Source organism: Pteronotus mesoamericanus, unplaced genomic scaffold (assembly GCF_021234165.1).
Source record: "Pteronotus mesoamericanus isolate MK-2021 breed Mesoamerican mustached bat unplaced genomic scaffold, CSHL_Meso_final contig_56, whole genome shotgun sequence".
Classification (NCBI taxonomy): domain Eukaryota; kingdom Metazoa; phylum Chordata; class Mammalia; order Chiroptera; family Mormoopidae; genus Pteronotus; species Pteronotus mesoamericanus.
In genome coordinates, this window is record NW_026555201.1 from 29,591,330 (window position 1) to 29,616,079 (window position 24,750).

Genomic DNA, 24,750 nt, shown 5'->3' on the forward strand with positions numbered 1-24,750 from the left:
ATTGTAAGAACATCATAGAGTGCGCTTGCACAAACCTAGACAGCACAGCCTGCCACACACATCGCCTACATGGTGTAGCCTACTGCTCTGATGCTACAAACTCACACAGCAAGTTCCTGTACTGAATACTTTAGGCGATGGTAAGTATTTGTGTACTTACTGTCTATATAGAAATCTATATATAAATATAGAAAAGGAACAGTAAAAATACACTACAAAAGATAAAATATGGTACACTTGTACCAGGCACTTACCATGAGTGGAGATTTTAGGGCTGAAAGTTGCCCTGGGTAAGTCAGTGAGTGAGTGGTGAGTGAATGTGAAAGCCTAGGACATTACCGTACACTGCTATAGATTTCATAAATATTGTATACTTAGGTTCCACTAAAGTTACAGAAAAATGCAAGATTGAATCAAGCATAAAAGAAAATGATGCACTCAAGAGACAGAAACATGAGATGTATGAGGCTGATGCTGGCATAACATGGCATTCTCTTTCACAGGAAATTTTTTTAATAAGGAAAAAGAATACACTCTAAAATAATGATAAGAAGTATAGTATGGTATGTACATAAACCAATACCATACTTATTATAATATCAAGTAGTATGTACTATAAAAATTGTGTGTCTTATGCTTTTATATGACTGGCATTGTGGTAACGTTTATTTACACCAACATCACCACAAACAGGAATAATATGCTGTGCTACCACCTTATACTGGCTATGATATCATCAGGCAATAGAGATTTTTCAGCTCCATTATAATCATATGAGACCACCATCATATATGTGATCTATCATTCACTGAAATATCATTATGTGGCATATGACTGTATTTTATATATGAGAGATATATATTTTATAAGAAGTCAAACAGTGATGCCTTTTGCTATGTTTTATTTTGCTATTAGCTTGTTAAACATAACATGCAAATAATGAAAAAAGAAACATACACATGACTTAAAGTGAAAAATAATTCTAGAAAAGTTTCTCTAACTACATAAATTCTCAATACTAAAAATTCTGCTTTAAATGTATGTGACTTCATGAGTTTTAATATTTTTCAAAATCATTGGTCTCAAAATTTACCACCTACTTTTCAGCTAAACAAATTGGGATGTAGTAAGATAATTTGATTCAAGGCCGTAAATACTTGAATGTATGTAGTCAATATTTTTGGGCACATTAAGTTAAAATTTAGAAATCACAGAACTTGGCTGATTTCCATGCAACCAGTAAAAGGCTTTGCACATCATTTGACAGTAGAGATGTAAAAAAACTCTAAATTTACAAATAAAGCATTAAGTTGTTGTATATATATGTGTGTATGTTTCTGTGCTTGTGATGAAATAGGCCTGCTTTTCATCTTCTTTTTAAAAAAGTAGTAAAATGTTTACAAAATATTTTCTCTCAGAATTTAAAATTCATGGAACTAATAAACAACAGCTACAAAGTTGAACACTATGAAAACCAATACACCAAAAAATATAATCATAAAATGTTGCTCCAGGATACATCTCAATACAATTGAAATTAGCAGGTATTAATTAACGGTGATTTCATTTGCTACACGTAGACATTCATACATATCAGGTGGCAGATCAGTATGGTTGATACGATTGCCATCCAAACGCAAATGCTTGATCTTGGAGTAGGATAATGGTCCCACAGTCTTACAGAAGCTTTTTACATCAAACTCTGGAAATTAAAGAATGAGAAATTTTAGTCACTTTTTTATTACACAGGCTTAAAACAATCATTAAAAATAATCCTCAAGTCCATAATAATATCTAATAGGATTTCTTCTCATTTAAAAAAGAAAAAAAAGTCACTTATTCAGTTATCTTTGAATTTGAAATTATTTTTAAAAATTTCAGACTACAAAATGATACAATAATACATAATAAAATAATGGTGGATCAGAAGAGTCAATGGAATTTTTCTAAGAATAATATAAATTCTTGGTTTAGAAAGACGATTTTAGAGAGACATTTAATGTGTAACAGTGTATCATATTATCTAAGGACTTTTAGAAATAGTTAGACTGAAGATATGTAAAGCTGGTGCTGTTGTATGAATAATCTCATCAAGATGAATATCTTGAGATTTTGTATCTTGAAGTGAGTTGTTAACCACCTCATTGAATAAAGAGTTTTCCAACAAGCACACATCATGGTAGATTCAAAACTCCAAGGCAAAAGCCAAGTTCTGCAATGTCCACCGTCTGAGCCATGTCCTTTTCTGTGGTCAGAAAACTGCCACAGGAGAAAAACTGATTAGTCTTTAATGAAAACTAAGACTTTTACTACATTGTATGATTTATATGTGTACATAAAAGCTGTCTGTGATTGCCCAAGTCTGTTTCAGATTAACCTTATCTGGTCCTTTGTCTTGTTTGTTTTTTTTATTCTCAAATTCTAGTTAACAATGACTTAAGTAGAAGCCCAAACACTCTGCTCCTTACCCCTATGATGCTGTCTTAAATATTTCATTAATCAAATTCCAGGGATCTTTGTTATGGCACCTCCCACTGAGAAAGTATGGAACAATGGAAAAAACTTGGGCTTAGGCCTATGTTAGTTTTCTGCCTTTGCCATTTACTAGCTGAATGACTTTGGAATATACATCTGATCTTCTTGTTATATATAATGTATTTATCACACTGTGTTGCATGAAGATTAAATTAATTAAGATATGTAAAGCACTTCACAGAGTATGAGCATATAATAGGTACTAAATAATTACTGGTATTCTTTAAATTTTGGTTTTCTTTCCAAACTATGTCACATTAGGAAGATCTGTGATTGAGCTAGTGCTTAAACCTGAAAGTTGAAATATGAGAAATAGTTTTTGACTGTAGCTTTCCTAATGGCAGAAAAACATTAAGGGGCTCTTTTATTTAAGAAAATGTAGACAATTGGTATACATAATTATTATGCGGCAAAATAAACTAAATTGAAGACATAAGCAAAGTCAAACAACAAAAATAACTGAAATGCATATACCTAAACATCAAGGATCAGGAAGAAAGGTAATTACTCCTTTCCAAACAACCATTGTGGTCGGCACTATGGTTTCAGTCTCAGCTTGGCACTGAGTTGCATTTCTCCCATAGATTACTTTCCTATCTTCCACATTGGCTCTTCCTTCTTTTACTCACATAATGAAGCGTGGTCTTTATCCCTCTAAATTCTCTCTTTTTCTTACCTCAGAGAAGGAGGTGGTTCTGCTCCTGTCGCTAATCTCCGCCTACCACCTCTAACGGGATCTCTACAGCCCTCAAACATTAGCATTTTGGCCAATGAAGTATCCTTCCCCTTAACCACAAATGTTTATAATGTGGGGCTACTAGAAACAACTGTGAGGGTTCAGCTCTGATAGCTTGACTATATATTACATGACAAGCACGTTTTCTGGATATAAAAAAGACCACGTGGCATTTCGGAGTTAGGAGTCATGGTCCCCTTTATGTGAACCCCCCAACCTTCCTAGGAGTTACAGAAAAATATTGCAGAATTACAAATGTTATATTAATAGGCACACTATAATTTTTCTTATAGTAGTGTCTATTCTCCAGTATGACAGGACACCCAACTTTCATGGCATAACGATGCTCAATTTCAATAGATTATGTTGCAAATATATTTGATTTATGTGTAAGTCAGTGTTTCCCACCTGATTTTTCATTTAGAAAGTTTATCCAAGAATCATAGGTGTCCCTTCTGCTGAGCTCTTTTAAAGAGGAAGGTGGGGAATGGTAAATGTCAATTTCCCTAAATCTGTATTCCTTAACTTGAAAAATGTCCCAGAGGACAAGAAGAGTGCATAAATAGTCCAAGTGGATCAGGTCAAACTCCTGCTCAGAAGATAAATGAAAAGTGAACTGTGGCAGCAGGAGAAAGGAAGGAGAAACTGTAAAAATCAAATGGGGTAGAGGGTTGCATATAAGAAAAGGAGCTCTGTAACACTAATTTAAAAATGTTCCAAATCCTTATCATACCCATTCCCTCTTTAATCTTCCTCACAGTCTTCGTAAGAACACTGTGAAGCTACACACCATAACAGGGATAACAGAGGCAGACGATGGTCTTGATAGTAGAGTCCCAAGTAAACATGTCAGAGAAGACCGTGGGAACCCACGGGCTGCTCCAGGATAAGCAGGACGGAGGCTTGAGAGCCTCTACTAGCCATGCCTCCTCTGCTCTGTTGGTCCTCCCTCAGCTAGATCTTGCCAAGAAACAAACGTAGAACATGGATCGAAGTCATAGAGGAGGCAAATAATAGATAAATATTAAGTGATAACAGCAGGATAAATGAGCCCACAATATTCGAAGAAATTAGTGATTCAATTCTTTGATCCTAATGGTTTATTTGGAGACACCAAAGAAAGGCCAGATGTTGGATAACTAATTGAGTCAGGATTCTTCTACATTTTCATGAGAGAGACATTTTTGCCATTTTTATTATTTTTTTAATGGAGCCAGATGCAATATTTTATTGCACAACTTAGGCATTTAAAAACTTGAGGATACATCAATCAAACACAGGCACAACTTTCTACTTACTTTCAAGTTGATTGACCTCCAGGTAATAGTTTTCAAGGTTTTCATGGACCGTCGGTATGCTTTTAAGCTTATTATAGGAGAGATCCAGCTCAAGCAGGGAGGATACATTAAAAGAATTTCCAGGTATCCCACCATCGGCCAGTTCATTATGAGATAAACGCAGGTACTGCAGTCCTGAAAAATGCTTGAAATACTCATCAGGAATATTGCTGATCTTATTGTTGTCTAGGTAGAGGGTTAGAAGAGACACTGGGAGACCAGAAGGCAGTTTGGATAGCTGATTAAAGCTCAAGTCAAGGTACTCGAGTGACTTAAGACCTCTAAAAGCAGCTGAAATGCCATCCTCTTTCAGTTGATTGTGTTGAAGATGGATGAAGGTGAGATTTACCAGTCCTTCGAAGGAGCCCAGCTTTGAGATCTTGTTATGAGTAAGCTGGAGGTCCTCCAGAGATTTGGGAAGTGGGCCCACTGATGCTGTCAGGTTGTTGTAATTGATATGCAGCTTCTTCAGGTGTTTCAGTTTAGAGAAAATTTTTCCTTTTATCTTAGAATTTTCAAGAAGGTTATGATCTAGAATGAGCCACTGTAGATCGGTTACATTTTCAAAGGCCTTCTCATCAATACGGTCAATCTGGTTATGCCTAAGGTAAAGGTACTTGATTCCAGGAGGCACCATGGGCACACTTTTCAGTTTCAGCTCATCGCAGTACATGGCCGTTGGATAGCTCTCAGGGCAGTTACATTCCGGTGCACAGTTTGGGGAGGATCGCCCATACATCGACAGTGGGAAATCGTAGTCATCGTAGTACTGGCTGCTGGCACCGCTGATGAGTGCCAGCACGAGGGCAAACGCACCTAGATTCATTTTTGGCAAATGCTTTGAATCCTAAATAAAGTGGAAACATATTATGAAATAGTATGCTTTCAGGAAAAGGATATTAGATTTGCAATGTTAAATGTATTAGAAAATGATGTGTTTCATTACTTTGTAGTTTTGTTGTGTGTGCACCTCAGGAATGTATTTTTCATTTTTATTTAAGTATGAGGATAAAGATGTATTGTTAGAACTTGGGAGGTGGTGAACATGCTTCGGGTTAGATCGCATACACATGCGCCCCCTTCTGGGAGAGCCAGGCTTAACTGTTGCAGTCAATTTCTCTCCAGGTCCTTTCTGTACTGACATGCTTTTCCTGCACGGGGTGTCTGGGTGGTGCCCACTGACCACTATATTACAGCACGGCTTTAGAACACCGTTGAAATCCACAAAAATGAAAATGAGAAGACAATTGTAAACTGTACGCTGTACGCTACCATTCAACATCATTAAAATGTCTCATTAAGAAGACCCTTACTGGGAACATGAGCAATCTGTGGTTTTGCTTGAAGGAAAGCTGTTCTTATGTGTGTGGCCGGGAGGTGGGGGGAGTACATTTCTTTAAAAATGACTGGTTATTGTTGTTGGTTCTTGGTGGGGTGGCTGTGGATGTTACTTTAACTTTTGTTTAACATTGCATGTTTTTAGGCACTTTACAAGGCTGTGTTCTGAAATTAATATTTAGTATATAAGTTTCAGTAACACTAATGTTTATTAATTGGGGAAATGTCACAAATGTTAAACATTTTTAAACCTAGAAGAAGATCCAACTAATAGAAAAATACATACTTTTCCAAGTTTAAATTACTTTTCCTTTCTGTCAATAACTCACAAGTTCTCTACCTTCTTCATGCCAAAATTCAAGAAGGCATGGTTTACTTCTTTGGATTTTAGTGCTCTTACAGGATGGAAGTGGGAGAGGTCTGGGCATTGAGGAAAGTCTGTATTTAACAGTGACCTTAGGATCCATGTAAAAAAAAAAAGGATAAAAGTGAGAATATAAATTAACAATTTGTAACAATGATCTAGTATGAACATGTCTCTCAGGTGAGGCTGAATAAAGTATATTTTAATTGCTTATGGAAGTACAGGGTCAGGAATTTAGGTTAAGGGCAATAGGATGTAAGAGTTGGACTTTTGCAGAGTGAAGAGCTGTGGCTGAAGTGGAGTTGGTAACTGAGGAGGAAATCCTTACTGTGAAGCAGCTTCCACATTCCAATAGATACCATAACTCAGTATATCTTCCTGTGAGAAAGACGGTTTAAGCTTTTGGATCTATGGAGTTTGGGATAAGTAGGATTTTTAGTCTCAAGAAGTTACAGCATCTTTGCTTTAACTTGGAATTATAAGGCACCTTATTATAGCAGATGAAACACTAAAAAAGGTGTTAGAAACACTCTTATAGCTAACACAATGTAGTTTGTAACCAGAGTCTTAGTATATTATTTCCTAAGATAATGATGCAGTCACTTAATTTAGTTGAACAATTAATATTGCTAATGTATATATAGGATTCTTTATGTTACAGTATGTTAATGTAAAGATTTGTTTTGCTTTATTAATAAGCTTTCAATTTATTTTAATTCAGTATACGCTAAAATAGGTGTAAAAACTCTAATGTAGTGAATGATGATAAAAATGCTTTCATATTTTTTGGCAGAGTAAAAATAAGGGCTCTGAATTCAAAGAGAATCTGTAGCCATATAAGGACTCTACTATGAAGTAAAAGTGTGCTTTATTTACTTTCCCCAGTTTTTGCAAATACCTGTGGTTATGAAGGAAATGCTTTTGTTGAGAAAATAAATTATGCTTCCCAAAATTTCTTCAAAACATGTGCACTCAAACATACATCCAAAACCAAATCTTTAAAATTAACAAAATAGAAATAAATAATGCATAAGAGGTTCTAAGTTCTTTAGCTCACAATTTATAACAGCATAAAATATTTATGGCAAATGGTAACAAACTGTAACAATCTATGTGTGGCAAAATATTTTTAATACTGGTTGAAATGGCCTTTGCTGCACAATTAGTTCCAACAATACTAACATACATAACTCATTAGCATAAAATAACATTTTAATTGCCATACATTTTCACTGTCTAGTTTAAATATGTTCTCATTCCAACCCTGAACCTTTTTATAACTTCCTTTGCCAAGCAACATAGCATACACTGCATACAATTTATCTCAAATCTATAAATCATGGAAAACATATTAAGAAAAGTGTGAAAGTAAATGCTCAAAACTATGGATTTGCTGTTGAATAGCAATTGGCAAAGTTACTCTGGAATTTTTTCTGTTCCTGTTACAATAAACACTGTCCCAAACAGTCAGTGTCCCTAGTGTTACAGTTAAAACAGCACTTACCTTACTGTCTTGACTCTGCTTTCGTTAATTCTTAAAGCAGATGCACTATGGACAAGAATCCACCAATATATGCTGTAAACTCTGTCAGGACGGAGCTGGCTGCCAGATTCTTAGTGATACAAGAGCTGAAGGGGGGAAAACCCAGTCCCGTCACGCCAGTCTCTGAATGGAGTTATGTCATTGTGGGGATCTTGTGGTGTGGCATGTGAACGCTCTGCTCTTTAACGAAGTGCAGGTGGACGTGGTGAGTAAGGACAGCCCAGCACATTCCCTATGGAATGGGAGAGCGATACGTGCTTCACTAGCCTGAATGCCATAGCTTTTAACCAAAAATTGAGTCCTGCTGTAAGGGAGGCATCTAGAGTGAGAACATTTCTCTCACAAAGCTCTTCACTTTTGTAGCTGTGGCAAAAGTTAAATGCGATTCTCTCAGCCAACTCCCATGTTCACCTAAAGGTCTCATAAAACATAAACAGAAGAAGTAATTTCAGGAAAATGCAAATGAACAGACTCAGAGGAATTGAATGCTTTTGCCCATTACTTTTGAAGTTTATATTGATTTATTAGGACTAACATTTTTTGTTCAGGAGGGTAGCTTTCCTTAGTTTCTGAAACATGAAAATTACTTCATTTGCCCTCTGATACAAGTGATGAATATCAACCTTTCCAGCTCACTTCAAATGTTCAGAGGACACATTTTATGTTTTCCAGGTCTGGAACCAATCAGCCATGTTCTGCCTGTTTCTTATTTTGTGGACTTAATTTAGGAATTTATCCAAAACCTTACTTAGGGATAGTATTCTATAGCTTAATGCCAAAAAACATTAAAAAAATGCATACTAAAAATATCACAAAGCAATAACCTTTCATTCTGTCATTGCATGCTAGGAATATACTTTTTCCAAAACTTAAAATTATGCAATATTGTAACTTCCCAAAGGCTCAGTTTGATATATGTTTTATTGCCAGTTTCAGATGCATGCTTCTAGAAAATGAGAGATCTACTCATTTGCTTGTCTATTTCATTTTGTGATTGGATCAGCTGCTTTATAGGATTTTTTTCCTTTAGAATTTTCATTTACTCAGGTTTATCAGAACACTTAGAGTCAGGCATTTTAATATAAGTTGCTACATTGTAAGAATTTTTCTCTTAAAATAATTTAAATATGTCACTTTCTAACTATAAAACTGTGAAAAGCTATTTAATCTTCATGACCACTGATGTGTTTGCCTGAAAAATTAATATTAGAATAAATGCCTTATCTTTACCATAGAACCATTAGAAAACAAATAATATTCTTGAAAGTAACTCATAGAATTATCAGGTGACTCATAGAATATTTTAGTATTATTATTTTAGAAAAACTGTAGAAAGACTTTAGTTTTATGGAAGAAATGAATAAACTTAGAAAAAATCAGGGGAAAAAAAGACAAATAGACCAATCTCATAATTAAGTGATTCATTGTAAGAGGATAGTTAAAATAATCTAAGCATTAACTTTGAGTGTGTCAAATATATAATCTGAGATTTTGTTTCAAAAATTTTAGCTATCTACTCCTAGGATTTTTCTTTATGAAGAAGCAATTACTATTTTTTCTAACTTTAAATTTTATGTTTTAAAATCCATGCAAGAATTATCATCACATTTTCAGAAGTAGCAATGGTGGCTCAGAAAGTCTAAATAATTTGCTAAAAGTCACTTAAGTAAATGGAAGAACAAAATCATAAATGCTTTCAGTAATAGGGAAGAGGGCAGACAGGGAGCAAAGACAAGGTGGTTATTATAATCATTTTAAAATATTTTATAGGCACTATTAGTATCAGTTAAGAAAACACCAAAATATTAATTAGGAAATAGCTTTTAATGACAAAAATTAAGCAATAGTTTATCTCTTTGTATATCACAGACATACACCCAGCCACTCCTACACTTAAGGCCTCTGGGTAGTAGGCTGTAAACTGAGCTTTCCACCCTGGTACGTGAAGATTCAGGTCATTTGCGGTAATGGAAGTGATAATGTCAGTCCTGGAATAGAAATTAGTAGAACCCAGATTTTGAGGAAAGAATACATACAGATTAGAAACTTTCTCAAGCAAATTGCCAGGAGTAAAAATGAAAAAAATATATATCTAACTTGATCGCTTTAGTGTCTTCATTTTTAAGGTGGGTATTGTTATGTCTGTAGGGAAACATGAGCAGCAAGACACTGGGTATGTAATGTTATTGGTATAAGGCTTGGCATAATATAAGGAATTGATACATTAAAGTGCTTGCCATCTTACAGGTGTTATTAGTTATTATTCATTGAGTCATAGAACCACAGATCTGGAATAAATATTGGAGATTATCTAAGTGATGGGTATTATTAAACAAATTCTTTGTCAGGCTTTTTTTCCTGATGTGACGAGCTAAAGATAATATCTCAGCAGTACTCCAAACAAACTGCAACACTGTTCTCCATTTTGGGTAAATGGATGGCAATCCGTGTTTTTCACTCTGGGTACAGTGATGTGTGACTGTGTATCTGCCTAAGTGAAGTCATCTGAAAGCACAGAATATGATGAGATATAATAACAAGTCCTTATTATCAAAAGAGGAAGTTCCATTTTTATCACCTTCTGTATTGTGTTTTTGAATTTAACTTTTTCTTATCACAGATTTCATAAATGAAGTTTGTTTTAGCACATTTGGAGAATACAGAGAAAAGGAAGAAAATAAAAGTTTTAGCACATTTAGAGAATACTGATAGGAAAGGTGAAAAAAATATCCTAGCCCAAAGATAAACATCTTTTGGTGTTTTTTTTCCTTAGGTTGTGAGTGTGAACACATACAAACTCATAGATATTTTGGTTTTTACAAGAACATTACATTATACTTATAGTTTTGTATCCTTTCCACATAAAAATTAGTTATGGATACTTTTATACATCATTAAATATTGTTCTCTAATGTCATTTTATTCACTAGATGAAACTCTGTTACATAGATGTACCATAATGTAGTGGTTATTTTTTTTAATATTACAATGAACACTTGCTTTCTCTTATAATATGCAAAGCTGCAGAGGAGATGAAATTTTATTCTTTAAATTAGTTGTACCTAATCTGCCTACTCTGCTTTTCTCAGTAGGCACATTTTAAATAAAAATACCTTTTTAGTAAGTGTTTTTTATTCTCAAATCAAACATTAAAGATTGGATTGGGTTTTTCTCTTCTCACATCAATCTTATTGGCATTCTTAATTTTAGCATTTCTTATGAGCCATGAAACTAGCTTTCATCTACATAGTACTTATGCTCATATGGGTGTGTATTTTTAAACACATTCTAAAATTGCTTTCATTTCTTTTGGCATTTTACGGAAAATATATTTTGAAAATTTTCAATAATAGAGTTTAATATACTACTGCATTATTTTATTTGCATTATAAAAGTAATATGCATGAGTGGTATAACATGTTGAAACATTTAACAGCATACCAGGATATAAAGTTAGAACAATCTGTCACCCAACTGAATTCCCAAATCTGTTCCCTAAAGTAATCATTGTTTAGATTTTATTACTTCAGATATTTCAGTCATTCTTATATATTGAGATATAAAACAGAATTTTATTCCCCTCTCTCCATTTATTTTGCCCTATATGTCCTGTACTTTTCACTTATTTATCTTATGTTATCTTATTTTATCTTATTAATACATATAACTTTGCATTTTGTTTTACATGGTTACTGAATACTGCATTGTATGAGTGTATCAAAGATTATTTATGCATTTGCTCCATGTTGAGTGTTTCAACTGTTTCAATGTTTGTGTTTGTTGCTTTGATTATTTCATTGTTATGAAGAACAATGCTGTAGTAAGCAAATTTGTGCACTAGTACAATATAGCTTAAGGAAAATTCCGAAACTTGGATTTCTGGAGAAAAGTATATGCAAATTTCAAGACTGCAGTTATTGCCTAATTGCCTCCAAAATGTTCTGATTAGTGCTCCCCTTAATGGTATATCAGAATGTATTTTCACTAACATACATGAAGCTTAGATATTTTCAAGCTAAACATTTCTGTTATCTCATTGTTTCTTTAATAACATCTGGTAGTGCAGTTCTTTATTCCTTAGTTTTAGTCTGTAGGACCTTAAACAATATGATGCTGGCTAAAGTTCTAGACCCCATCTCATTTTTATTTTCTCCTTCTCCCTTATGCCATAGACAGATTAGTCTTTACCCTCGCCCTCAACTGTGCCAAGGTGGTTCCTACCTCAGAGCCTTTACCATTTGTTTTTGCTGACTGAAATGTTTGCCTGAAAGAACAGCAGTTCTCAGAGTACCTTTTATATTCTTAAAATTATTGGTATTTTTGAGGACCCCAAGAATATAGAAGGGGACCCCAAAAACAGAGTTTATTTATAAAATATTGTGTATTTATTCTTACATGTTTAACCTTCAATGACCTTCCAAGTACTCTCTAGTTAATGCAAAACACCTATCATGACATTTTTTTCCCACTGCTCAAAACACTTTCTGAAATTGTTGACTTTGATGCCGTTTAGAGTTTCTGCCATTTTTATGTTTCACCTCTTCCACATCAGCAAAGCTTTTCCCTTTGAGGACTTCTTTCATCTGGGGAAACAAACAAAAAAGTCATTGAGGGAGATGGGGTAAATAGGGAGGGCACGGCACGGGGTCATGCGATTTTTTATCAAAAACTGCTGAACACTCAGCGTGCTGTGGGCAGGTGCACCCATAAATTACCCATCATGAAATGGGCAAACATGTTAAAAGAGTCTTGAAAAAAATTCACTGAAGCTAAACACAGCCTCTCACAGCATCACCACCTGGTACACTGATACAGATGGGTTCCTAGAACACTCACCTAGCAGGGGAAGCCTGTGCTACAAGGGGCCCACCCTCCAGAAGGTAATTCCATTTTTGGGGGGTTCCCTTCATATGTAGGATACACCTATCAGTATTCACCACATTCAAAATTAAAACTAAGAAACATTTTAAGTACTTAAGTAATTCATTAATGTAACAATAATGAATCTCTTATGTGATTATGTAAATAACTTTTTATGAAAATACCTATTTTTCCAAAAAATATTTAGTAAGAAGAAAGTTTTTTATATTTTTACAAATCTATTTAATAAATGGCTTAATATAAGAGAACTGGATTCTTTTAGCTGCTTCTTTGTTCAGTCTATTGTGGTATGTTTCATGTGTTACATACAAAGAGAATCTCACCTCACACAGAAAATTACTTAGGAAAAATTATTTGGAATATATGTATGTGTGTGTGTATATATATACACATACACACACACACGCACACATCATCTGTATATTGTATTTCATGTTCACCTCCTCAAATCAAGTCTTCTTTCATCTTGATTTAGACCCCCTTTATGCTCTCCTATATCTTACTATTATTAAAAAAATAATTTTTACATCATGGACTCCCTGAAAGAGTCTCAAGTCTCAAGATCTACCCTTTGAGAATTGCTGCCTTAAGTTTTGTAATTATTGACTTCTTGTCACTTAAGCCTCAGCTTCCTCAGCCAAACTTTCTAACCACCTACATGTGAGCTTCCTATAGTCTTTCTCTATCATTTTAATATATTATAGTTTCTTGCCATTTGCCATTTTCTGGAATTATTTTTAGGTTGGTTGTCATTTTGAGCAGTGTATTTTATAACTTGGACATTCTAGATTGCCACTTCTACGGGAATAAAGACTTAATCTGTTCTTTTGGCTTGGCACAGGTTCTCCCTATATATTTTCTGAGTGGGCAAAGTAAATTTTCAGGACATTGCTTGTTATTCTCAACTTGTCTATTTTTAGATAGATTTTCATATACATTTTGTTATATCAAAAGCAATGCTATTGTATTTGCTTAAGATCACATTGGCTTTATAAATCATCTGAGAAACAGTTTTCATTTTTAAGATATCATATTTTGGCATCCAAGAATAGATTGCCTTAGCATTTATCTAAGTAGTTTTTGTGTTGTGAATATCTAGCTTTTAACTAACTTTGCATAATAAGTTAATTCACTTTTGAAAGTGTATAATTCTATAATATATCATGTGTAAGTTGACTGTAAACCTATATAATTTTATTAACCAATATTAACCCAATAAATTTAATAAATTTTTTTAAGTTAAATTTTTTTCTTTAAGTCTAATTTTCTCTACATTACTTTGTCTCAGTTAGTGAACCAACTAAATCTAGAAGAAACATTTCAATGATGTAAATTGCCGATGTGGATTTTAATTGTCTTGACAGGGTAATTAGAAAAGAATTAAATTTCCCATTTTTTTCCCATGAAAGCAGGTGAAAATTAAGTAATATTCCCATGATATTATAGTTTTGTTTCAAAGTTCAAAGTTCAAACCTAGGTGTTTCTTTGACATTTCCTTTGAAGCTCTCATGACAGACGTGCTTCATTTACATCACTGTATGTGGCACATGTCAACCAGATGTTAAGGCTTTATATATGTCTAACATCATATGCATCATAATTACACATCTTTAATTGGATTTAAATGGTGTGAAATAGGAAGTATAATAATCATTTAAAATAGGAAAATAAAAAGTGCATCAACATTGTAGCATACCAACTAAAAATAGAAAAATGATATCAAGCCTTTTGCTTTCTACTCCATAATAATCTGTGCACATATGTGCATGTGTGTGTGTATGTGTGTTTTTACTGAATACATTTTAGCAGTTGAGTGCTCTATAACATATCTGCTGTGTGATCTTAGGCAATTCACATTCTCACTTTGTTTATCTTCAAATGGGTATGATCATGGTGCTTATCTCATGAAGATTTATTAACGAACTTAAAGGAGTTAATGTATGCAAAACTCCTAGAATAATCCTTTGCTTGCAGTAAACACTCAGTAAATGTTAGTTATTATTCTGTTATAGAACTCCACCACTTTCAGTATGTATGAAAGAGAGGAACATGGAAGCTCGTGCATTTTATAGGAGCAACACATTCCCTGAGATGGGAATCTTTGCTTCTTTCTCATCTGCTTTCTGCTCTGCAACTAACTTTATGTATGTAAACTCTTTAAACTTCATTTCCACATTTATAAAATAGGATTAATTATGTCCAGCATGGGAAAGTTAAAAGAGTTAAATAAGTTGATACATTAGAGTACTTAGAACATTGTAAGCATATAGTGATTTATTTTTGTAAACTAAAACATATAAAACTAGGTTTAATGTTCATAAATGCTTAATATTTATACTAATATTTACAAATAACATGCAAAAACAAATTACAACTTATAATTATTATGAAATAAAGTACTAGGTTGCAGTGAAAGAGAATATAAGCACAGGGAAACAGAGAAAGCCTTCCTCTTGGATAAACTAGCATTTAAGCTGGGTAGGCAAGATGAAGTGGAAAAAGTGTCCAATGCAGAAGTTTCAGAATTATTAATGAGCGTCAGATAGTAAAATCTTATGGTTAAGTGGCATTCAAATTGTAATTGATTCAGTACATAATGATGATCAATGAAGGTAGGTCATAATAGCCTATTCATTTTTGTTTTTGTTTAAGTGCTTTGGGATGCTAGTGACTGCTTGTTAAGTAATAGAATGACGAAAGGAAGCAGAGGGTCCAAATGGAACACAGCAGTATTAGTCCAGGCAAGAAACTAAGACGGTGGCTTGAACTAGAGAAGTGGCAATGAAGACAGATAGTACTTGGCATATACAATTGTAATATGATCAGGGAATGAGTCAACTCCATAAAAATACTCCCTTTTAACTTCCATAGCTGGGACCTAATTAAGAACTTTAAAGAATGTAAGCACTGACAAAAATCTTATGGAACTATTTCCCAACATGCAGTTCAAATTAAAATCCATACAAAACTATAAAATAAGTGTGGGACAGTTTTAAAAATTCTGATTTGCTCTGTAAAGGAAAACACCATAATTCATCAGTCTACACATAAATGTCTATAAAAGTTTAGGCACCATATAGTTCTAGAGACCAGATGCTGACTTCAAGAAGCACAAAGTCTAAATGGAAAAGGTGCAAATTGAGAGAAAGAGAGAGAAAGAGAGAAATGCTGTTCTGATACTGCGTGGCAACTTCTTCCTCAGAGGAGCAAGACATTGTTTCCTGGAGCAGTAGCAGCAGAACCAGTTCTGACATTCTGAAGAAGGTTTTACATTAAGAAGTGAAGGAGGGCCTGGCGTTAACCAAGGGGAGAATAGTTTACACAATTCCAGGCAGAGGGAAAGTTTTTAAAAGTTCCAGAAGGATGAAGGAGCCTATATATGGGAACCGAATGGCTCTCCATGGATGAATAGATGAATAATCTGTAGGTACAGTCAAAGTTCAAAATGAATCCCTTTTCCTTCTTACTAACTCTATGATGTTTCAGAACGCATTATTCTCCAAGGAGCTAAATTAATTGAAGGTTTAACTATGTGTAAATAACATATAAGATTAAAAATATCTTGAGATTAACCTATTAACAAATAAACACTTTCCTAGGAGGTACATCCTTATAAAACTATGAAGTTTTGAAGACTTAAATAATCCTAAAATGTGTTTTTTAGTACCAAAGTTACTTAGCATGTTTTGAAAATGACATAAGGTTGACTCATTATGAAATAGTTCCACTGAAAACAAATTGGTGTAAGTATTAATTATTTTAGTGTTGAAAGCCTTGGAGCTGAAATTTAATATGTACCTTTCATTACAAATACCTTCTTCAATTATATTTGCAAGGAAATAGTTGACCTCTTAGAAAAAGTAGTTAATACACTTGCAGATGATACACATTTTCCAAAGTTATATGGTTTCCTCTAAGCTTCAGAAGGAAATTTCAGAAAATAGCTCTGGGGTTTTAAAATACAAGTTGTAGTTGACTTATTCATAAACCACAAAGATGTGTTTATGATAATTACTTCAGTATTGAAAACTCTAGTGTGTTTCTAAGTTCCCCTCGGCAGAATGTGTATGTTTGGATATGCACCCAAACCTATTATATTCCAACCCACACCTAATTTCTTCCTTTGCACAACAATGGAATACCATGATGCCAATAAAAGCTGCTCAGGCAGATACATTATAGTAATCTCAGCAATGATTTGTTGGTTCAAATGTTTTGGTATTTTTTAAAAAGCCGTGTGTTTTGGGTCCTCCAGTTAGAGTTGGCCATAACTCAAATTTTGAAATGAGTCAATGATTTTCAAAGTTGGCTGTTGATCAAAATCATTTAAGGAACTTTCAAGGAATGTAGAATTCCAAGATATTTCCCATGGACATCCTGATTGAATGTGTGTGACCATCACCAAAAATGATTAAGATATTCAGGTGGCCGAGGGTAAGATATATTCTGTTCATTTCTCTAGTTTTGTCCCTCTGGTAGAGGATACGATCACCCTAAATTTGGAGGCCTTATGTTAATATCAGGCATGGGGAACCCCCTACTTAATACTATTGAAATGACCTCAGATTCCAAATGCCTGATTTCTTATGGTCTTCTGCATTAATTGAAGAGCCCCTTTATACCTCCTAAGCTTTTTCAGTTCTCTTAAGGAGATAGTGTCTCTACCTTTTTTTTGTTTTAATGAAAAATGCATGACTCCAATATAGGAAATTCAAGGTTAAACAGAAAGACACCACCAGGGAAGCAGAGATATGTTCAGTGTGACCTGCCTCACAGTAGTCTATTCAGTCCATAGATTATGCAAGTCTGGAAGCTAGCTAGTCATAGAGTACTTATTTATGTTGCTTGAAAATTAATGCACTATATTCAGATGCACAAAGAACATTGGAATATTTATTCTTTTCATTATTTTTAATCTCCCTTTCACCAACACTGGATGGTAGGATACTTGAACTAACTAACTGACATTTTGTTAACCTCTATCTATTTAAACAGCCTCAATTTTTATTACCCCTTTAGCCTTTCAGAGTTTAATTCCTTCACCTCCATCTTCCATAAGATGGAATCTTGCATGTGGGGAACACGTAATATATTTTTGTGGTGTCAGGATACTAAAGGTAAGGAAGGAGTGACTACTAGGATCTGTTTTATGGTTCTTTTGTTCATTTTAGTATCTTCTCGATTAATCCCTGCAACAGGGGATATGGCTTCTGAGTCTGTGCCTCTTATTTCTGGGGCAGCCATGTGCTCAGTAGTCCTCCACGAAGATTCATCCCATGCCATCTCTGGCTGGCTTTGAGTAACTTCTGATGTTTAGCTCTGACTCCCAAATTCCTGCTTGTGTGGTTGACTCTGCATTATCAAAACCAAGAGCAGAGTTACTTGAGTGTAGTGAGGGAGGAGGAGAAGGGACCTAGGTATGTTCCAACATTAGTCTCCTATTGCTGCTATTCCAAATTACCACAAATTTATTAGCTGAAACCAGCGCAAATGTATTATTTTTCAGTTCTCAAGTTCAGAAATACAAAATGAATTTCACTGGGTTAAAATGAAGGTGTCAGTGAAGCTGCATTCCTTCAGAAGCTCCAAGGGAGAATTTGTGTCCTTGCTGTTTCCAGGTTGCAGAGATGCCCAAGTTTCTTGTCTCTTCAGCCCACCCTCTTCAAAGCCAGCAGTGGCCACGTGGCCCTTTCAAACATCGTATCACGTCACTCCGACACTGACACTCCCTCTTCCTTCTCCTGCTTTCAAATACCCTATGGGTACACTAGTTCCACTCGGATAATGCAGGATATCTCCCTAAAGTCAGCTGCAGCACCCTTACGTCCATCAGCTGCCTTAACTCCTTATTGCCATCTAACGTAACATATTTACAATGTCTGGGAATTCACAAGTGGACACCTTTGAGAAGCTACTATTCTGCCTGCAACAGCTTCCAAAACATTTTCTAGAGCTATAGTTTCATTTAAATGAAATATCCAAATGTGTATTTGCTTAGAAGAAACTCTGCTCTTGAGATCTATGACTTCTAATATGTTTGATAATAATTTTTTTCACAAATCAACCATGGCTACACCCCCTAGCATCTCTTAATTTATACTCTAACATTAGAGAATTAGACTTTCTACTTTTAAGCTTTTAGAATCTGGTTAGGAAGAGGAACTGAGACATGATCATTAGTAGAGTAATTAAGCTGTTACATCACCAAGTTGTGAATTTAATATTCTTTTGGAAGCCAGGGAAAATAAAATTAAAATGAATTATTCTGAGTCTGCTTAACGTCTTTTCTGGGAACAGTCTTTGGAATAACTTATAAAGTACACTGAGAAATTTGCTTGTGGGTATGTGGGTTGCTCTTCCCAGAAGTGATGCTGTGTGCCAGTCTGGGCAACCAGAAGAGGGAGGGCACGAGAGCTCGCCAGTCTGCGTGAGTTCCGTGATCACTACGATCTTGACTCAGACTGGAACCCTTAAATGATTCATAATCTCATTTTGCCACTTGGAAAAATGACAAAGATGAATATCGAAATAGAGAAGCAGTTGTGCTGCTGTGCTGGATCATGGATCACAGCCATGGAAAACACTTCATCACATTTCTAATATTTTGTCCATGAACATCATTAGGATCCTTATTAATGCTGATTCCCTTCCATCCACGTTGTCCTGCCTACATCTTAATTATATTCCCCTTTACTGCTCCTTCATTCACTTTTTGATAAATGCAAACACATGTTATTTTTCTATGTATGTAGGTGTATATGTGTGCATGTGTTTAGTGCTTAGTACATGTGCTGTCCACACAGATGGCGACTGAAAAGAACAAGGGGGTAAACAAAAGAAGGGAATTTCTGTTATTGTTTATATTCACAAGTTGAATTTGCCAGCCTTTATGGAGAATTTTTGCTTACGTCCACTAGGTCATAAAGAATACTCATATATTTTGGGAACATTCCTTAGAAAAAAAGACAAAGTTAGTCTTTCTTAAATGTAATTAACATATGATTTAACTTGAACCCTATGTCTTAATCAATTCCAAATATCACTCTCTGTCTAAGAATATTACAAAATGTAAAGGAAAAAAGGAACGCTGGGAAAGGAGTTGGGGTTCAAACATAAATCAAATTCCCATGTCACTCTCTCCCATGGATACACAAATCCTCCCAACTGAACTGGTGGAAGATGTCCAAGACACTATTCTCTGTTTGAAGACTGTGACTCTTAACATACCAGGTCTAATCAGGTTTCTTTAAATATGTTCAATTGTATTTACAGGGTTTCACCAGTAGCTTATTGTAATGCATTGCTTCTTAAAAGAGTCTTTTATGATAGTGATAGCCAGATAAATTCACCAGTTTACCATTCTTGACAAAGATAATAATGATCATTAATATTTTAGTGATTTATAATATAGAAGCCATTTCAATTTGACATAATCCTTATTAAAACCCAGTGAAATATAAACTATTAAGGATGCATGAAAGATGAAGAACATCAAGCCTCAGCAACAGGACCTTTGCTTCCAAATTCTATGACTTGACAGTTCTACCATCCTTGAATTAAGCAATATTGTCTCTCATGTTTTCAATATCCCTTTGGCTACTAATTCTCTCACCAACCCTCTCCACCATCCCCAACTCAACTCAGATTCTTCCGGCTTACGTAGTGCCTGTGAACCTTGCCCTCAGCTTGTTACCTGGCAGTCTCAGTTACTTTTTTGTTTCTGTCATAGCACCTATTACAATTTGCTTTTTATTTATTTTTCTGTTACTCTTTGTATGTGTGCATATATATCCCTATGGCAACCATACTTGTTTTTTATGTTGTTGTTATCATTGTAGTGCCTCCAGCATCTATCAATGCTCTCTTTACAGGGTAAGAGTTCACATATTTGTTGAATACTTGAATATATAAGTGAAGATCACAGTCTAATCCACTCATATCTAAAACTATTTTTATATACCACAGGGTTCTGGATTCTATTTGAAGTCTCTTGAATATCTTATAAGAATTAACCCATAATGGGGGTAGTTCAGGGATTATGTGAGATATTGCAAAAGGTTGGGAGATACCAGAATTTTCCCACACTTCTTAGGCTGCATCATGAAATCATTTAAATTTTATCCTTTTGCATTGCACTAGTCTCTTAAAACTTCTATTTTTCAACTAATTTGTGTTTCAAAAATGTTTATGCTCTGACTTACAGATTTAACAGCCTCTCACACTTGAGCTGGTAGTGTTAGCTATTTCACTAATTCGCTGTTTCTTTTCTTTTTTCTGGGAGATCATTTAACCTCTTTGGGCTCTACAGTCATTATCATTATAATAAAATTAGTGAAGTATAACTAAGTAGAAAAACAATAACAAAAATAATATTAAACAGAGTAAATAAGTTGCCATTTTGGACCTATAAAATAATACTAATTCAAGAAACAATTTTAATTGTCAAAATGTACTGAAATGTTCACAGCCTTTGATCCAGTAATCCCTATATTTAGATATGAAAATATTAAGTGATTTATCATCAGGACATTATTTTTTTCTAAACTGTATAATAAAAAATGGGAAGAAATTGTAAAATAGAGGATCAAGAGTATGGACAGTGACCGTGGGGGTAAATACACAAAATGAAATATAATATATTATTAAAATTATACCCATAATATATAATGAAGTAGAAACATTTCTAGTCAAATAAATCAGTAAAAATGCAATGCAAAAGTTCATAATTTATATTCGCATTGATATATCAGTATGCACTTGCATAGCCTACATACCAAACAATGAAGCAAATTAAAGTGAAATCATTGAAACAACGATCTCCTTGAACTAAAGATTCCTTTTAATTTTAGTATCATAATTTCACACAACTTAATATCAAAATAATCTCAAAGTGAGGCCATTTCTAATTCTTAATAATGAATAATTCCTAAATGCTGATGCAAGATGTACTATTTTATTTTATTATTTTGTAATTATGATCTAATTCTCTATTTTATTTATGTATTCTTATCACTACCAAAAATAAAGAATTTGCCTGTTAAACGTATGTGAGCATTTTGGACAAAACCTTAAAAAAATTTTAATTTAATTTTTACACTGTGACAATTGTAGTTTAATAAAGTGAAATTACACCTCCTGGTTCAAATTTGATAAAAGATATAGTAATACAAAATTAAAATTATATATTCTACAAATTCCATTGCATTTCCAAATAATGTGACAAATACTTATTTTTCCAAACACATCTCCCATCATTTCTATGCTTATTTTATTTTGAAGAAAATGCTCTGGTACTCAGAAATAATTACCTCACCTCAAAAAAATACTGTTTTTCAATAGATGTGCAGTCTGATATGACCAAAGAAGGCATTTCAGACGTTATGCCTAGTGTAAACATAGACGAACCCAAAACAAATCTTAGCTCAGTTTGCAAAAAGGAATTTTTTAGATGACTGTTTTTAAACTTCATTAACTCTAATTTTCCATTTCACCAGTAACAATACTTTACAGTTTCTGAAGACTGTGTCCTAAGGTATCTGTCTATCTCACCAACATTTACAGAACCTGGTATTACAGATGCGATTTTTCCCTAATTTACTTGCTAAAAATAATGTGGGGTTTACCACAACTGCAGTTTTCTGGGTTAAAAATCCAACCCAGAAAATGTCATTTGGTTTTCTAATATGGTTCAGCTGCTGAAATAAAACAATTTTCTTTTCTCTCTTTGTTTCTCCTCTTTCTCTCAGTTCCTTCCCCTTTCCTTTCTTCCCTCCCTACCTCCCTCCCTTCCTTCCTCATTCATCCTCTCTTTCTTCCTCTCTTTCTCTCATCAACCATTGTTTTTGGGCACTTATGCAAAATTAAAGTAACTTTGTTGAAAAGAATGAATTTTCAGTATCAGAATTGCTACTAGCACACACTCAGCTCATAATGCAGATATCTGTGGGGATTTACAAAGACCGATGAAGACTTTCCTAAATGAGCTAATACTGTGTCACCTTGATCTTAATTTTTCCCTTTCCAGTATCCAAGTTACTTCCTCAGATTCTCCTTGCAGTACACAAGATACAGATCATCTTTATTAACTGAACCTTCCCCCAAACATTCCAAATTAAGGAAAAGAAGATAAATAAAAGCAGCTAGTTTGTTGTTTTGAATAATAATCCAGAACATAAGTAGTAAGTTGTGAGGGTGAGTATAGAAACTAACTAACAAGTCTCCTTTGTTGAGGCATTCATCCATGTATTTAATCATTCATTCAGTCAAGATATATTGAAAGCCCAACTATATGTCTAGAATTTACCTATGTTCTTGGCTTACAGGATCAAACAAGACAAACAAGGAGTTTATCTATTTGGGGAAGAAAAGATAATATATAAGAAACTGAGATAATCATAGAAAATAGTTTAAATACTATGAAAAAGAAAAGGATGGAAAGTGAGAAAAATATATGTTGTTTCATAAATGATGGTAATGAAAATGGCATTGGAGCACAGATCAAAGGATCTCAGACAGAAGAAAGTGCAAGTATAAACGTCCTGAGGTAGGACAAGCTAGGCATGACAGTGCCGCAAGTTGGCCAAGGAATTGTTTATGTGCAGCTCCATAGATTGTGTTTTGTAAAAGTGGGGTTGTATGGAAATGGAGTAGAGAAAGGGAGAGAGTGGAGGCAGGAAAATCACTCAGAATGTGTCTCATTACAGGTGAGATATGATGGTGTGAATTGGTTGCAGCTGATGAAAAGAGGACAGGTTGAGGATATGCTTTGGTTTTATGCTGGTGGTACTTGCTGATAGATTATCAACAAATATTTTTCAGATTTTGGATGAGCAAATCAATGACTCTATAGTATATTGATAAGAAACAACACATGTTCATTTCAATAACATGAAGACAAAGGAAATCATATTATGTTCTCTTAAAAATAAAAGGCTAAAATATTGATAGTGATTATCAGCAAATTAGTTGAAAAACAAGGACACTAATTACTACTTAATGAATAAAGCTCATATTCTTTTTATAAAATTCAGTGCACCATCCTCTTCCCTATGAAAAATATTATGGAGGTTTCTTGAAAAGCTAAGAACAGGGTTCCATATGACCCAGCAACCCCTCTTCCGGGTACCTACCTGAAAATTTTAAAAACACTGATTTGCAAAGATATATGCAGCCCTGTGTTCATTGTCGCACTACTAACAGTGGCCAAGACATGGAAACAACTGAAGCGTCCTTTGACAAATGACTGGAAAAGAAAATGTGGTACATATATACAATGGAATACTACTCAGTCATAAGAAAAGATGAAATAATGTCATTTGTGACAATATGGGTGTACATTGAGAATATCGTGCTAAGCGGAGTGTGTCAGAAAAGCTAAGAACCATATGATTTCACTCATATGTGGGATATAAAACCGAAACTCATAGAAAGAGATGACAGCATGGTGGTTACCAGAGGGAAGGGGGTTGTGGGGAATATAAAAAGAGTGAAGAGAACTAAATATATCATGACAGAAGATGATCTGACTTTGCATGTTGCACACACAATGCAATATACAGATTATGTATAATATTTAATTATACATACTTATACACTTGAGACCTATATAATCTGATTAACCAATATTGCCCCAATAAATTTAATAAAAAATAAAATTAGCCCTGTCTGGTGTGGCTCAGTGGATTGAGTGCTGACCTGGGAACCAAAGAGTTGTTGGTTCGATTCCCAGTCAGGGCACATGCCTGGGTTGTGGGCCAGGTCCCCAGTGGTGGGTGAGTGAGAAGAAACCACACATTGATGTTTCTCTCCCTTTTTCTCACTCCTTTCCCCTCTCTCTAAAAATAGAATAAAATAAAATCTTTAAGAATAATTATAATAATACAACTAAAAATTTAAAAATCCAGACATTAAAAAAAGTTTGCTCTACTCACATTTGTATTTATTCCTTATTAATTCACTAAACAAAAGTTTATTTATGACCTACTATAACCCAGGTCTTAGGGAAATAAAAGAGAGC

The 24,750-nt window shown here is 34.3% G+C and overlaps 1 protein-coding gene across 1 annotated transcript; it reads right to left on the minus strand.

The window, feature by feature from the left end:
• Positions 1-1,003: 1,003 nt before the first annotated feature.
• On the minus strand, positions 1,004-8,030 carry LUM (lumican). The gene is made up of 3 exons (XM_054580191.1): positions 7,815-8,030; positions 4,570-5,455; positions 1,004-1,702 (listed from the first exon to the last, which is right to left on the minus strand). The coding sequence occupies exons 2-3, from the start codon at positions 5,432-5,434 to the stop codon at positions 1,548-1,550; spliced, it is 1,020 nt and encodes a 339-aa protein (XP_054436166.1). The 5' UTR covers positions 5,435-5,455; positions 7,815-8,030; the 3' UTR covers positions 1,004-1,547.
• Between the last annotated feature and the right edge of the window lie 16,720 nt (positions 8,031-24,750).